This window comes from Bos mutus, chromosome 22 (assembly GCF_027580195.1).
Source record: "Bos mutus isolate GX-2022 chromosome 22, NWIPB_WYAK_1.1, whole genome shotgun sequence".
Classification (NCBI taxonomy): Eukaryota; Metazoa; Chordata; class Mammalia; order Artiodactyla; family Bovidae; genus Bos; species Bos mutus.
In genome coordinates, this window is record NC_091638.1 from 63,850,739 (window position 1) to 63,865,952 (window position 15,214).

At 52.7% G+C, this 15,214-nt stretch overlaps 1 protein-coding gene across 1 annotated transcript in view; it reads left to right on the forward strand.

The window, feature by feature from the left end:
• The window catches only part of SHANK2 (SH3 and multiple ankyrin repeat domains 2), a 563,804-nt gene that overhangs the window by 203,023 nt on the left and 345,567 nt on the right, over positions 1 to 15,214 (forward strand). The window contains 2 exon segments of the mRNA XM_070359054.1: positions 13,042 to 13,108; positions 13,516 to 13,686. Of these exon segments, the coding sequence (XP_070215155.1) occupies positions 13,042 to 13,108; positions 13,516 to 13,686 (238 nt within the window).

Genomic DNA, 15,214 nt, shown 5'->3' on the forward strand with positions numbered 1-15,214 from the left:
TCGGGGGCTTAGGGGTGGTTAGGGGTGATGCAAGCACATTACAGTCACTGCACACTTTGCTTCTGCTGTTGTATCAGCTCCACCTCACATCATCAGGCACTGGGTCCCGGAAGCTGGGGACCTGTGACAGTTAAACCAAGCGGTGTGTTGAGAGAGGAAAGGGCTGCTCTGACTGGGCCAGCCCGCAGTGACGGCAGGGCCCCGAGTGTGTCTTCCCAGCAGAAGACTCTTAGGGGTTATAGTTCAGTGTGAGTTCTGGGGCAAGTCTTAAAATGCGCCAACATCCAGAGAATCATCTCTTTTAGACCCCAGACCCCAGTGTGGGAACATCTGAGTCCTTAGCGTCTCTGTTTAGTGGTTTGAAACAAGGCTTCTTTAGGAAAACCGCCCCTTTCTTCTTTGCCATCTCTCCCCCTTTCCTCCCTTCTGGCTGTGCCCTCTGTTTTTCTTCCTTCTAGACTTTACCTGCTGTTTACAAAGAACCGAAGGCACCACCCCCAGATTTTCCCTAATACAATCTGTGTCTCATGTTTCACCGCTGTCTTGTTTTGTTCCTAAAGGTATTTAAATGCAATTTTCTGTCATTTAATCGCGTTGAGTTTAATTCACATCCATCCCATGCATTTAGCAGGTAGAATCCTCTGGGTATTCAGTGTGTCCTCCCCTGAGTGGTCCCCGTTTTAATAATAGGAGCTGTCATGTAGGATGCGTGTAAGAAAAGCGGGAGGAAAGTACTCTGTGTACTGTTTCTTCTGAGGCAGTGGGAGTCATTGTCCGTTGATGGCTTTCTTGTCTAAAGGACGTGACCTAGGCTGAATGTATCTGTAAACATGCCGGGAGGAGTTGGAGGGAGGGGAAGAGGAGATGTGAGGGTTTTGCTTCCTTTTTCATTTCCCCGCTGGAGAGGTGGGGCAGCCCATGGTCTGAACCTGGAGGAACTTGCCTTTGAAGGTGTGTGATGAGACCACAGCCGCTGGGGAACTGAAGACACAGGGCAGGTTCCACCGAAGCTCTTCAGGCTTCGACGGGAGCGCTTCAGTTCAGAGCTCAGAGCCTTTCCCCCGTGTGACCCATGACAGCAGTTTTAGTGAACATGTTTCTTGGGTTTTTTCTTGTGGAAGGTGAGCCAGTGAAATTTCTCCTGAAGACCAAAGCCGCTCACTTCCCTTAAAGCCTTCTGTTACCACAGAAGCACGATTTTTAGCTTTTATAATTTAATTTGTTAAACTTTCTTCACATCCCTGAATAAAATGAAGCATGCTGTGTGTGTATACGAGGTCAACTCGGAAGTCTTACCACCACCTTCATAAGCTGACCCTGCTACCGCTGCCCTCTCTCTTGTTGCTGGAGTTGGGGGTAAGAAGCGAGGTTTCTGGGGAAAGAGTGCTGGCTTGTCTTTTTTCTCACACCCCCGACCCGTGGAAGCTGCAGGGACAGTTTTATTAGCAGCGCTTTAGGGGAGGTTGAGTTTTTCAGTTCTTGGTCTGAGTCTTGGAATGATCATCTTTGCAAACTTCTGGGGAAACCGGAAGTTCTTTTTATTTTTACGGAAGTATAGTTGATTTACAGTGTCGCGTCAGTCTCTGCTCTGCAGTGCAGTTAGACACACCCAGACATTCTTTGTTTGTGTATTTTTTTTTCACTATGGCTCATCACAGGATGTCTGCTGGGGCCTCCTGTGCCGTGCGGGAGGACCTTGGCGTCTGTCCGTCCTACGGAGTGGTTTGCGTCTGCTGACCCCACCCCGGGCGTCCCTCCTCTGCCCCCTCCCCCTTGGCCACCACGGCTCTGCTGTCTGCTTCCATTTCATACATTCGTTCTTTTGTGCTGTATTTACTGCTCAGCCATAAATAAGAACGAAACAATGCCATCTGCAGCAACAGGGATGCAACTAGAGAGTATCTTACTAAGTTCAGTTCACTTCAGTCGCTCAGTCGTGTCCTACTCTTCGCGACCCTGTGAACCGCAGCACGCCAGGCCTCCCTGTCCATCACCAACTCCCAGAGTCTACCCAAACTCATGTCCATCGAGTCGGTGACGCCATCCAACCATCTCATCCTCTGTTGTCCCCTTCTCCTCTTGCCCTCAATCTTTCCCAGCATCAGGGTCTTTTCAAATGAGTCGGCTCTTCACATCAGGTGGCCAAAGTATTGGAGTTTCAGCTTCAGCATCAGTCCTTCCAATGAACACCCAGGACTGATCTCTTTTAGGATGGACTGGTTGGATCTCCTTGCAGTCCAAGGGACTCTCAAGAGTCTTCTCCAACACCACATTTCAAAAGCATCAATTCTTCGGCGCTCAGCTTTCTTCATAGTCCAACTCTCACATCCATACATGACCACTGGAAAAACCATGGCCTTGACTAGATGGACCTTTGTTGGCAAAGTAATGTCTCTTCTTTTTAATATGCTGTCTAGGTTGGTCATAACTTTCCTTCCAAGGAGTAAGCATCTTTTAATTTCATGGCTGCAATCACTATCTGCAGTGATTTTGGAGCCCCCAAAAATAAAGTCAGCCACTGTTTCCACTGTTTATCCGTCTATTTCCCATGAAGAGATGGGACCGGATGCCATGATCTTAGTTTTCTGAATGTTGAGTTTTAAGCCAACTCTTTCACTCCCCTCTTTCACTTTCATCAAGAGGCTCTTTAGTTCTTCTTCACTTTCTGCCATAAGGGTAGTATCGTCTGCATATCTGAGGTTATTGATGTTTCTCCTGGCAATCTTGATTCCAGCTTGTGTTTCTTCCAGCCCAGCGTTTCTCATAATGTACTCTGCATAGAAGTTAAATAAGCAGGGTGACAATATACAGCCTTGACGTACTCCCTTTCCTATTTGGAACCAGTCTGTTGTTTGATGTCCAGTTCTAACTGTTGCTTCCTGACCTGCATATAGGTTTCTCAAGAGGTAGGTCAAGTGTTGGTGAAAACGTAGGGTAACCAGAGCTCTCGTATGATGCTAATGGGGGCACAGAACGGCACCCCGACTTTGGAAGGAAGGCAGTTTCTTGTGAAGCCAGAGCTATACTGCCCCCGTCCCCAGCCATCACCCTCCTCGGGAGGCTGTGAACCAAGAGAACCAAAGCTGCGGTACCCAACAGGCTGAGTGGTGCTCGTGAACCGTATGCGAAGTGCAGAAAACAGTACAGAGCACACAGTAGGTGACACGTGAGTTCACGCGTGTGGCTGCCGTCACACAGACATCAGCAGGTGTGGTCACCTGTTCTCTCGGTTGGTGAGGGAGAGGGAGGAAATTGACTACAAAGGGGTGAAGGAAATGCTCTGTTTCTTTTTTAATCTAATTTTTAATTTATATTGGAGTCTAGTTGACTTACAATGTTGAGTTAATTTCAGGTGAACAGCAAAGTGATTCATACAAATGCTTGTATCCATTCTTTTTCAAATTCTTTTCCTGTAGGTTATTTCAGAGTGTTGAGTAGAGTTCCCCGTGCTACACAGTGGTTCCTTATTGTTTATCTGTTTTACATGCAGTCATGTGTGTGTGTTAATCCCAAACTCCTAATTTATCCCTCCCCCCTTTTCCTCTTCGGTAGCCATAAGTTTGTTCTCTTTGTCTGTGAGTCTGTTTTCTGTTTTATAAATAAGTTCATTTGTATCATTTTTTAGATTGCATGTATAAGGGATACCATATGATACTTGTTTTTCTCTGACTTACCTCACTTAATGTGCTAATCTCCAGGTCCATCTAGAATGCTTTATTTCTTGACGAGAATGGTGATTGTGTGTGTGTGTGTGTGCCCCACACGTGTGCTCACTCAGTCATGTGTGACTCTTTGCGACCCCATGGACTGTAGCCCGCTGGGCTCCTCTGTCCATGGGATTTCCCAGGCAAGAATACTGGAGTGGGTTGTCGTTTCCTCCTCCAGGGGATCTTCCCGACCCGAGACTGAACCCGTATCTCAGGCAGATTCTTTACCACTAGCGCCACCTGGGAACCCCCATGTATTCATCAAATTGTATACGTACCTTCTGAGCATTTTGCTGTATGCACTTCGACCTAAATGAAAACAATTTGAAAACTGTGGGGAAAGAGGCCCTTGGAGAACTCTGGGTATGTAGTGCTCACTAGAGGATGATCTGAAATGAACGCCGATTTTCTGATTGTGACCATACATGTAGGAGGAGGTCCTTTGTCTGTGAAGATGCTGGGATTGTTTAGAAGGAGAAGCATCGCAGTGAGTTAGCCAGAAAAACATTCTGAGCACACAGTTGTGGGTACATTCGCCACACCAAGCAACACGGAAACCATTGTGTAACCTAGCTGTGTTACACGGCGCACAAATTCTCTTTGCTGGATTCCTTTGGCTTCTTAGATGTGTTTGAGAATTTTCTTATGGTAATTTTGGGGTGGGGAGACAAAGGCTCTGTGTGAAGGTTAGAGGATGCAGTTTCTGCTTCTGCATTTCCTCCCAGGCAGTCACCCCCCAGCCCTGCCATCCGCATCCTAAACACAGGCCACGTGGAGGGGATTCTCCAGCCGTGTATGCCCCTGACACAACCGATCCGGGCGTTTGCCGGGGGAATGTACGTGTCCGGGTGGAAGGTAGAGACTCTCCCTGTGTGTACTAATTAAGCAAGGTCTTATGGGCTGAGCTGTGTCCCCTTCCCCAAATACCTGTGTGGGTGTCCTAACCCCCAGGACCTCAGAATGTGGCTGTATTTGGAGCTGGTCTTTAAAGGGGTGATTCAGGTAAAATGAGGTCACTAGTGTGGGCATTGATCCTACGAGTGTTTGCTGTGTTAAGTTACTTCAGTCGTGTCCAGCTCTTCACAACCCCGTGGACTATACAGCCTGCCAGGCTCCTCTGTCCATGGGACTTTCCAGGCAAGAATAGCGGAGTGGGTTGCCATTTTCTCCTCCTAGGCGTCTTCTAGACCCAGGGATTTAACCCACGTCTCTTACATCTCCTGCATTGGCAGGCGGCTTCTTTACCACTAGCACCACCTGGGACCCCTGTAAGAGGAGGTCAGGACTCAGATACACGCAGAGGGACCCTGTGAGGACACGGGCAGGAGACGGCCGTCGACATGCCCAGGCGAGAGGCCTCAGGAGGGACCAGCCCTGCCCCCCCGGATCTGGGGTTCCAGCCTCCAGGACTGGAGACATGAACACCTGTTGCTTTCGGGACCCTGTGAGGACACGGGCAGGAGACGGCCGTCTACACGCCCAGGAGAGAGGCCTCAGGAGGGACCGGCCCTGCCCGCCCCGGATCTGGGGTTCCAGCCTCCAGGACTGGAGACATGAACGCCTGTTGCTTTCGCCGCCCCGTCTGTGGGGCTTCGCTCTGATGGCCCAGCTGATTCACTCACTGGTGTCTGGTGGCCTCAACTGTCAATCCTTTCTTTGGTTGCCAACCTGTGGAAAACAGTGCTGAATTTCTGCTTCTGAATCAAATCTCATTATTTATCTCTCCTGGACCTCTAAGTGAGACGGTGTTTCAAGTGAGTTGGCTAAGCCCCGGTGCAGGAGAATTTTCTGGGATGAAAGCCATGCGAGGCTGTGTACGGGCCACTGGGCTACACCCCCAGGTCTTTGGGGTCAGACGATGAGGTCCACCTTCATGACAGGTACACGTCTGACTTCCTGGAGCTCTTAGAGCCTGTCCCTTCAGCTGGGAAATAGAAGACACAGCAGCCCTCCTTCCCAGACGTGAGGATTAAATAAGGTCCTGCATTCAGATGCTCAGGCGAGTGTGTGTGTTGAATCAACGTGAGCTGATTTCATTGCTGTTGTATTCGCTTGATCACCGTGGACATCTTCATTACAGCGTGGTAGAGGCCAGTCTCGGAACATCTGTAATCCCCCAGATCTCAGATTCCCACCAGACAGTGGTCTCATTCATTCTGCCCCACGGGTCGGGGACTGAGGGGCCAAATAGGGAAAAACACACATACCCAGTGAGTTCATACTTTGCTTCCTGCTGGTCCCAACGGGAGCTGCTCTCTTGCAGGTTTTTTTGTTTTTTTCTTCTTTCAAGCGTTGAAGAACTGTTTGCTTTTTATCGAGATTCCCGGGAGCAGGTGGCGCCCTCCACAGCCACTGCTGCTTCAAAGAAGAAATTTGCATTTTATTGGCAGATCCATCTGGGACGATGCGCTGGGTCCATAGGAAGGAATCTGTGTGCGTGGTAGACTTTGACACCTCTCTTCAGATGCCTTTCAAGTCTGTTTTTCCCTTGACAATCATGAATATTTTATACAGCTGAAGGCTGGATAATCCTACATCGAGGGTCTCTTCTGCATCAGAGGAGTTGGGGTCGCAGTTGCAGTCCCTCCCCAGATGGAGCCTGGCAGCTTTCTCCCTACTTCGGCGTTGCCACAGCTGGCAGCTGAAGCTAAAATCAAGGTAGACCAGTTGGATCATTGTCCCACCTCCCGTGTTGACTGTTAAGCTACAGACTTCTGAACGTTGAAGATGGGTTTTTCCCCATAGGTGTGAATGCTCAGCACCAACCTTGGGGCTCAGCACGTCCCTTGTGAGGGGGGCCGTCCTGCTGCTGGTCCTCAGCCTCCCTGGGTGATAACTCACAGATTCCAGGGCCCTGGTTCCAAACAGCTTTAACCTGCCAGCATGGTGTGCAGCACCTAGGAGTGTAGACTCTGGAGCCCTGAAGCAGATCCTGAATGCTGTGTGACCTTGGGGACTTCCACCTGGTCTCCGGTGCAAAAGGACAAACCAGACCATCCTGTGGGACCAGGGAATGTGCCCATGCTGTGGTCACTGGGGAGAAGTTGTTGTGGTTCAGTCACTAAGTCATGTCTGACCCTTTGCAACCACATGGACTGCTGCACACTGGGCTCCTCTGTCCTCCATTATCTCCCGGACTTTGCTCAAACTCATGTCCATTGAGTCAGTGATGCCATCAAACCATCTCATCCTCTGTCGCCCCCTTCTTCTCCTGCCTTCAATCTTTCCCAGCATCAGGGTCTTTTCCAATGAGCTGGCTCTTCACATCAGGTGGCCAAAGTATTGGAGCTTCAGTTTCAAGATCAGTCCTTCCAGTGAATATTCAGGGTTGATTTCCTTTAGGATTGACAGGTTTGATCTCCTTAATGTCCAAGGGACTCTCAAGACGACAGTGCAGAGTGGAATTTTAGGAGATTGTGGAACACACCTACAGCGCCAGGCAGCCCCTCCCACAGAGGGGAGGAGTGTATTTCCCCTCACGCCTAGACTCTGGTTTTGTGCTTTGACCAATAGAACATTCCGGAAGCCATGCTGCAGACTGATGTTCCAGAGCCTGCCCTCTGGAGGCTTCACAGCTTTAGATTTTGCCCACACAGAATACTGTCCTGAGGCCCCCGTGGAAGGGAGCCGGTCAGCTCTGCTGAGGCTGGATGGGCTGGTGGAAGCAAACACGTGAGCCAAGGTCAAGGCCAAGGCACGTGGTGAGGCCGTCACACCTGCTGGCCCACCTGGACCCCCACTTAAGGCACAGGGAGCCCACACTGGGGGTCCTTGGAGCCCTGCACCACTTTGCTTCCCGGAGGCTTCTTAGCCAGGGAGATCCTTCATTGTGGCGAAGGCAGGTTGAATTCCCTTTTATTCCTAGTCTGTTAAGTTTTTTCACTAATTAAGTTTCATCAAATGCTTTTTGATCAATTGATAACAGCTACTGCAGCTGTCAAGCTGGTCCTGTAGAAGGACTTCCCTGAAGATCCAGTGGCTAAGATTCCGTGCTCCCAGTGCAGGGGGCCTGCGTTCAATCCCGGGTCAGGGAGCTAGATGCCGCATGCTGCAACCCAGATCCAGTGCAGCTGGATTAATTAATTAATTAAATAATTTAAAAAACAGAAATAAATGCTTTTTAAAAAGATGACCCTGTAGATTTCCCCCTTTTCTTTTAGTGCAGTGGATTCCACTGATGGCTCCTTTATTCCTATGAGAAGCCTGCACAGTGGCGTGGTCCTCTTCTTTGAACAGATCCCTGCATTGATTTATGGGCTTCCCTGGTGGCTCAGTTGGCAAAGAATCCACCTGCAATGCAGGAGACTCCAGTCTAATTCCTGTGTCGGGAAGATCCGCTGGAGAAGGGATAAGCTACCCACTCCAGTATTCTTGGGCTTCCCGGTGGCTCAGCTGGTAAAGAATCCACCTGCAATGTGGAGACCTGGGTTCAATCCCTGACTTTGGAAGATCCCCTGGAGAAGGGAAAGGCTACCCACTCCAGTATCCTGGCTGGGAGAATTCCAAGGACCGTATAGTCCATGGGGTTACAAAGAGTCGGACACGACTGAGTGACTTTCATTCATTCACTGCATTGATTTGTTATTGTTTGGTCAGGATGCCAACCTCTGTGGGGAGAGGACTCCCACTCCTGTGGATCCCTGGGACTGGGGTCGTGCTGTCCTCGTCCATGGGGTTGGAGAGTTCTCCCTCTTCGTTCCCTGGAGGAATTTGGACAAGACGGGTGTTAGTTCCTGCTTATGTGTTTGGGAGACGTCATCCGAGAAGCCCCTCCAGGCCTGGGTTTTCTTTGTGGAGTCTCAGGCTCTGTTGTGTGCCATTTATCAGTATGAACAATTCTAAGCCTCCAGGAGTCACAGAAGGGCCAGGCTTTCAGTGATCCCCAGTTACAGAGGAGGTGGCGTGCCTTGTCTGTGGTCTCCATTCTGGAGGGCTCCACCACGGGGAGGCTGTGGCCATGACCATGGCACCACGCTGCCCATGTGAAGGCTGACCACTGCCTAGGGTGTACCCTCCATTCCTGGGCAGGTCTCCCGGGAGCGCTCAGGGTCCTCCTTTAGCCTGGAGAGACTGTTGGGTCACCAGCATGGTGCTGCCCGTGTGGCAGCCTTGGCGGTGCCCTGGCTGCTTCCTCTGGCTTGGGGCCCAGCGCTAAGCCCCTGGAGACAGACCTTCTGGTGGTGCTGATGCCGCTCGCCTCCACTGCCCAGCAGGCGCTCCCTCCAGGCAGCCTGTCAAGGTTGGTGTGGGGTCCCTGAGCCCCCGGGTAACACATCAGTTTGCAAAGGCTTCTGGCCTCCTGGGATTTGCTGAGGCCCTGGGGCTGTGGTCTGGACAGCCCCGGACCGCACAATTGCCCACTGCCTGTCGGGCTCCAAGCTGCAGCCTGGAGATGAGGGACACCCCCTTGGAGTTGGTGCAGTGGAGTTTGTGACCTCTGACCCCGAAGCCTGGGACCCACTTCCTGCCCACATGCTTGTAGATGCTCAGAATTCCGACACCTTTCCAGGCTCCTGGGTCTCTGGGTTTCGGCCACTTCCCGATTTGCCATTGGAGTCCGGAGCAGGGGACGTGGTCATCTGGAAGGAAGACCAAAGAAAGGGGGCGGCCCGAGACCACAGTTTCCATCACTGTTGCACAGAGCTGTTTTCCAGTTTTGGCGAGGACATGCCACGCTCTCAGAGCGCCTATGAATAGCTCTCTGTGTCGGGAGGCACATTTGGTTTTGGCGAGAGGAGGTGGCTTCATTCGGGATGGGGGCGTGGGTTTCCTCCACATCCTGGCTGCAGAGCCCAGGAGATGGAGGTTTCGCCAGTGATGAGAACAAAAGCAGCTTCTCCTTCAGCCTGGTTCCAACTGCAGTGGGGTTACAGCGGCACCCCACTCAGAGTACACACATCACACACACACACACACACAGATTCATTATGGGGCCAAGGAGTCCAAGATCTGAGGCTGTAGTGAACTGAAGGTCCAGCATTGCGAGTGATGTAAGTTCCGATCCAAAAGCCAGCAGGCTCAGAACCCAAGAAAAGCGGATGTTTCTCTGAGACTGAAGGCTGGAAAAGACAGATGTCCCAAGTCACAGGTGGGCAGAAGTCTCCTCTTACTTGACTTTTCTGTTCTAGGCATGTCGTCAACTGATTAGATGCGGCCCACCCATGCTGGGAGGGCAATCTGCTTTACTCAGTCTACTGATTCAGATGCTAATCTCATCCAGAAACGCCCAGGGTAACTTTTGGCCAAATGTCTAGGCCTTCTGTGGCCCAGTCAAGTTGACATAAAGAATTAACCATTATTCCTGCTTTCAGATCCCCCCGGGTACAAATCCCCAGAAGCAGAGCTGCTGGATCATGTCTGTGTAGGATTTTTTTTTGAGGAAATTCAACAGTGTTTTCCACAGCAGCTGTACCATTTTACATCCCCACCCTCAATACACAAACCTTCCAATTTCTCCACATCCTTGCCAACACTTGTTATTTTCTGTCTTTTGATAGCAGCCACCCTGATGGGTGGGAGGCAGTTTTACCTTGAGAGTTTGGCTGGAAGACAGGGAGTGATGCTTGTTTTCTTTTTAACTGTGCTGTGCGGCTTGCGGGATCCTGGTTTCCTGACCAGGGATTGAACCCAGGCCTCTGCAAGGAAAGCGTGGAGTCCTGCCCGCTGGACCACCAGGGAATTCCAACCAGGAATGACTCTGACCAGTTGTCCCCTGGGTGACATTGGGTCACGTGTCATGGGTCACCCTGTACACCCTTCCTTTTGGGGTCATGTCACAAATGGTAGCCGACTGGGTCGCTGGCTTCGCAGGGCCTCTGTGGGCCTCCTGCTTAGGTTCCTACCCTCTGTCCCTGCTGTGTTTCTTTCTTTTTTTCGACGTGGACCATTTTTTAAAGTCTTTATTGAATTTGTTACAATTTTGTTTCTGTCTTACGTTTTGGATTTTTTTTTGTCTGAGAGGCATGTGGGATCTTAGCTGCCCAACCAGGGGTCAGACCCACGTCCCCTGCATTAGAAGCTGAAGTCTTAACCACTGGACCACCAGGGAGGTCCCCCTGCTCTGTTTTAAGGATCCACCGTCTGAAGCCTGAATCCCAGGTGGATGGTCACCCTCAGGAGGCTGGTGAAGTTCCATTCACCAGGTGCTTCGAAACCTGCTTCTGTGTCTGCAGAACCTGTGTGTGTGTGAGAGAGAGAGAGAGAGTTGCTCAGTCGTGTCCAACTCTTTGCGACCCCAGGGACTGTAGCCCACCAGACTCCTCTGTCCAGGCCAGAATACTGGAGTGGGTTGCCATTCTCTTCTCCAGGGGATCTTCCTGACCCAGGGGTCGAACTCTGATCTCCCACATTTCAGGCAGATTCTTTACCATCTGAGCCCCTAGGGAGGCTTCACAGGGCCTGTCGCTGAAATGGCCTTTGCTGTCCACCCCTAGGACCCTCGCCTCATGCAGACAGGGGCTGCCGTGGCTCCCCTGACGTTAGCAGACTGGGGAGGAGGCTGAATTTGTCTCCAGGCTGTTCCAGTCAATGGCATCCTTGCAGGACACCAAGCATTAGGTGATGCCCAAGGGTCGAAGTCAGTGTCACTTCCAAAGACACCACAGTCCCCCGGCCCCCACAGGGAGCCGTGTCAAGCAGGTTTCTCAAGGGAAGCAGAGCTAGCAGGATGGAGACACGTATGTTTAAGAAATTTCTTGCAGGAATTTGGCTCCCAAGACTGTGGGGCTGGCAAGTCTGCAGTCGGAAGGGCAGGCTGGGAACTCAGGCAGGAGCTGGTGGTGCAGCCTCGAGGCGGAATTTCTCCTCCAGCAAATCTCAGCTTTTGCTCTGAAGGCCTCCAAAGGATCGGGGAAGGCCCACCCACAGTATCGCTGCCAGGAGACTGAAGGTTGACGTGTGTGTCTGCAGGCTGGCGTCTGAACACCCGGCTCATTTGAGGGTGGAGATGGCTGCCCCCCTGTGCCCAGGGCGCCCCACTGGGGCGCAGAGAGCCCTGCCCACGTAAGCTCTGTATCAGGTCTCCCCGGGGGCCCCGGGGCCACCCCCAGGGCCTTTGTCTTTGCCTGCCTGGCTGCCTCAGTGCATCACGGACCACATGGCCTCTTCGCTTTCGTCACTGTCTGTGTGGCTTGAGCTGGACTCTTGCCTGTAGGTGCTGGTTTATGCTGTGCATAGGTGGAGTTTTTTCTGCTTCACTGAAACTCAGTGAAGAGCTGTGAGTGCTTTTTGAGATTCCCCATCCCTCTAGCTATGGGGACCAATCAGAGGAATGGATGCCTCCCCCCGCCCCCCACCTCCAGGGAGCATGCTGGGACCGGTCAGGACTGGTGGGAACGCAGCACGCCGTCCGGGGCTTTCCAGGCTCAGTCCCTTGACCCACCCCCTCCGTGGCCTCCCGGGCAGAGGACTATCTCACGTAGATTCTCATGGAATGATGGCCTTGTGGTGGAAGAATGGCCAGGGCCCCGGAGAAGGGGGCCAAGCGGGAGAAGGTGCCTCTGGTCGGGCTGCTGGGTGTGGTGGCCGCTGTTTCAGTAGCTCCGACTGGTGCACCGTGCAGGCCTTGAGGGCCCAGGCTGCCTGAAATCAGACAAAGACAAGCACTGTAGCTCCCACTTTGTTGTGGGGTCGAAACAAACTCATAGAAAAAGAGATGAGATTGTTTGTGGTTCCCGGGGTGGGGTGGGGGCTGGGGAAATGGGTGAAGATGGTCCAGATTTGGACTTCTAGTTAGAAGGCAAACTAGCCCAGAGGACGTCGCGTTCAGCCATGTGGTTCACTTGAAAGTTGGTAAGAGCAGAGCCTTCAAGTTCTCATCACAAGGGGAAAAGAGTTTGTTTGTTAGTTTGTTTTTTAAAGAAAATCTTCAGGATAAATTGTTCACATTTGAAGAAAGATCACTTATTTGGCTGTGCTGGGTCTGAGTTGCAGCACGCGGGTTCTTTGATCATCCTTGCGACACCAAGATCCTTTTTAGTTGCAGCATGTGGGATCTAGTTCCCGACCAGGGACCGAACCCCATCCCCCTGCACTGGGAGCGCAGAGTCTCAGCCACTGGGCCACCAGGGAAGTCCTAGGGAAGAAACTGCATAGCCGTATGAGGTGATGGACATTAACTAAACTCATCGTTTCACAAAATAATATCCAAGTCAAGTCAGCAGGCTGCACACCTTCAGCTTAGTGCTGTGCGTTGACTGTATCTCGGGAAACCCGGAAGCGGGGAATATCTCTTATTTTTTCAAAAGAAGCTCTGATTGGACTTTTGCTCTTAGGCCGTCGGGATGTGCAGCGTGTCCTGCGCTTGGCGCCTTAACATGATTTCCTCTTCCGGCAGGTGGCGATCATCGCCGGCAACTTTGAGCTGGCCGAGTACATCAAGAACCACAAGGAGACCGACGTTGGTGAGTAGGCTGGCTGGCTGCCAGTGAACCGCGCAGGGGCCCCGGTTGGTCACCTCGCCGGATTAGTTCGGAGTCTGCTTTTAGCCAAACTTAACGGGAACAGAGTCCGAGCATCTTCACCTCTGTTGCTGCATCTTCTTGACGCGTGGCAGGGTCAGGGCCCGGAACCCCTTAAATGTCAGGCGAGGGCGCCGGCGATGGCTGCAGGGCCTTGACGTCCAACCGGAGAACCAGATTACCTTGCGACCGATTGAGATGGGTTTGCGGGAGGATTCTGTAACACACACGATTCCATTTAAAGTCGGAGATGGCAATGAAAAAGGGGCAGAAAGAGCCAGGGGCGTCCCGCTCCCCCTCCTGCCTCTGCGTCCCTGGCTCTGCCTACTGATGACTGCTCCCTTTTGCAGTACCCCTCGTGCCAACCAGGAGGACTGTCCCTGCGGCTCCTCCCCTGTCCCATCGCCCTGCCGGCGGCTGGGCCCAGTCTTGCATCTTGGAAGAGCCCTCTGGCCTGTTCCCTCCGGCCCCGGGCTTACACCGGACGTGCAGCGGGGAGCAGGCCCACTGGACCAGCAGCGGTGAGATTTCCAGATGGCGCCATCCCATCCAGGGGGTGGGCAGCGAGCCTCCAGGGCGCCTGGAGAAGTTGCTGGGTGGCCTCTGTGTCTTGTTGCCTGATCGCTGCCCCCGTACTGGGCGCTGGGGGGTGAGCGATCCCACGCGCCTGGCTGTCTGGTCTTTTCCGTGTCGAATGTCTGCGGGCGCCCAGCTGCCTCGAGAATCACACAAGAATGCGGAGCCCAGTGTCTCGCTTGCCTCATCCGGTCCCCTGTGCCGAGCATCGGGGCCTCCTGCGCCCAATGTTGATGCGAGTCCTCCCGCGAGCCGGGGCCAGACCTCCTAATTGCTTTGAGATCCGGGCATCCTGCAGGGCTGTGTCAGCGTCTCCCTAAGCACACTATGCAGATGGATGAGTTCATGTCTGCAAAGCACTCTAGAGGATGAACTGAGCCCTCCCAACTCTTCTCCTCCCACCACCCGCTGATACGAGAGAGCGGTACAAAAATACCGGTTGCCGTGAAGGGAATTGGGACTCTTGTCGAGCAGGCAGATTGCCAGGAGGAGATGTGCAGGCCCGGCCCAGGACCCCAGGGTGGTCAGTGGTCCCGGGGATCCAGGATCTCTGAGTTCCTGTGATGGTGACACCCTTGGGGCCACCATCCTGATCTCCCCTGAGCCAGGGGAGGCGTGAAGGGGCCTCCTTTCCCCGGCTGGCTGTCGGGAGGGAGACAGGAGAAACTAGAGACTCTGCCTGCCGACCCCCAGCCCGGCCTTACACATTCACTCCCCTCCTTGCCCCAGCCACAAACTCAAAAAGTTCCGATTTTAAAACCCAGATCGAGGAGGTTTCTGGCTTGTCTCTCCTGTTCCTTATCTGGGATGTAAACACCTCTCTACAAACATATTTTCTTACTATAAGAAGAATACCTGTTTGTTGGGTGAACACATGTTAATTACCACTCACCCACTCCATTCAATGATTTCTTTAAACTGTGAGGGCTTGCCCTGTCAAGAGATGGACGGTCACGGCAGGCGCGTGTGACGTCCGTGGCTCCGGCTGCGGGGAGTGAGGTTGGAGGCTTCCTGCTGCACCTGTGTGGACACACTGGGGCTGCAGGAGAATGTGGGGTGGTGTTTACCATCAGCCCATGCTCTCTGGTACCTGCGCCGGGGCCTTTCCCCGGAGTGTCCTAAAGGGAAATGTTAGTACAGGAAATCTGTGCTCCCATGCCGGGGCCTTTCAGTATCTCCAAGGGAGGGGGGCGCGGAAAAAGCCTTCTTCTTTCCTCTGCGTCGTCTGACTCAGCATCTCTGACTGGGAACCAGCAAACTGTGCCACTTAAGAGGGTTCTGTCGAAGGCCTCGCAGAGAGGCTGCAGGTCCTTCACGGGCACAGACGTCACTCGGGGCGTTCGTTCTCGGCCTCGCAGTAAATCCATGCTGAGGTCTCAGTTCAGCATCCCGTGAACTGAACCTCTAGGTTTGCACTCGTTTGCCCTGTGCCCCGTGGCCACCCAGCTTTCCACCTGCCCTTGTTACCAGGGG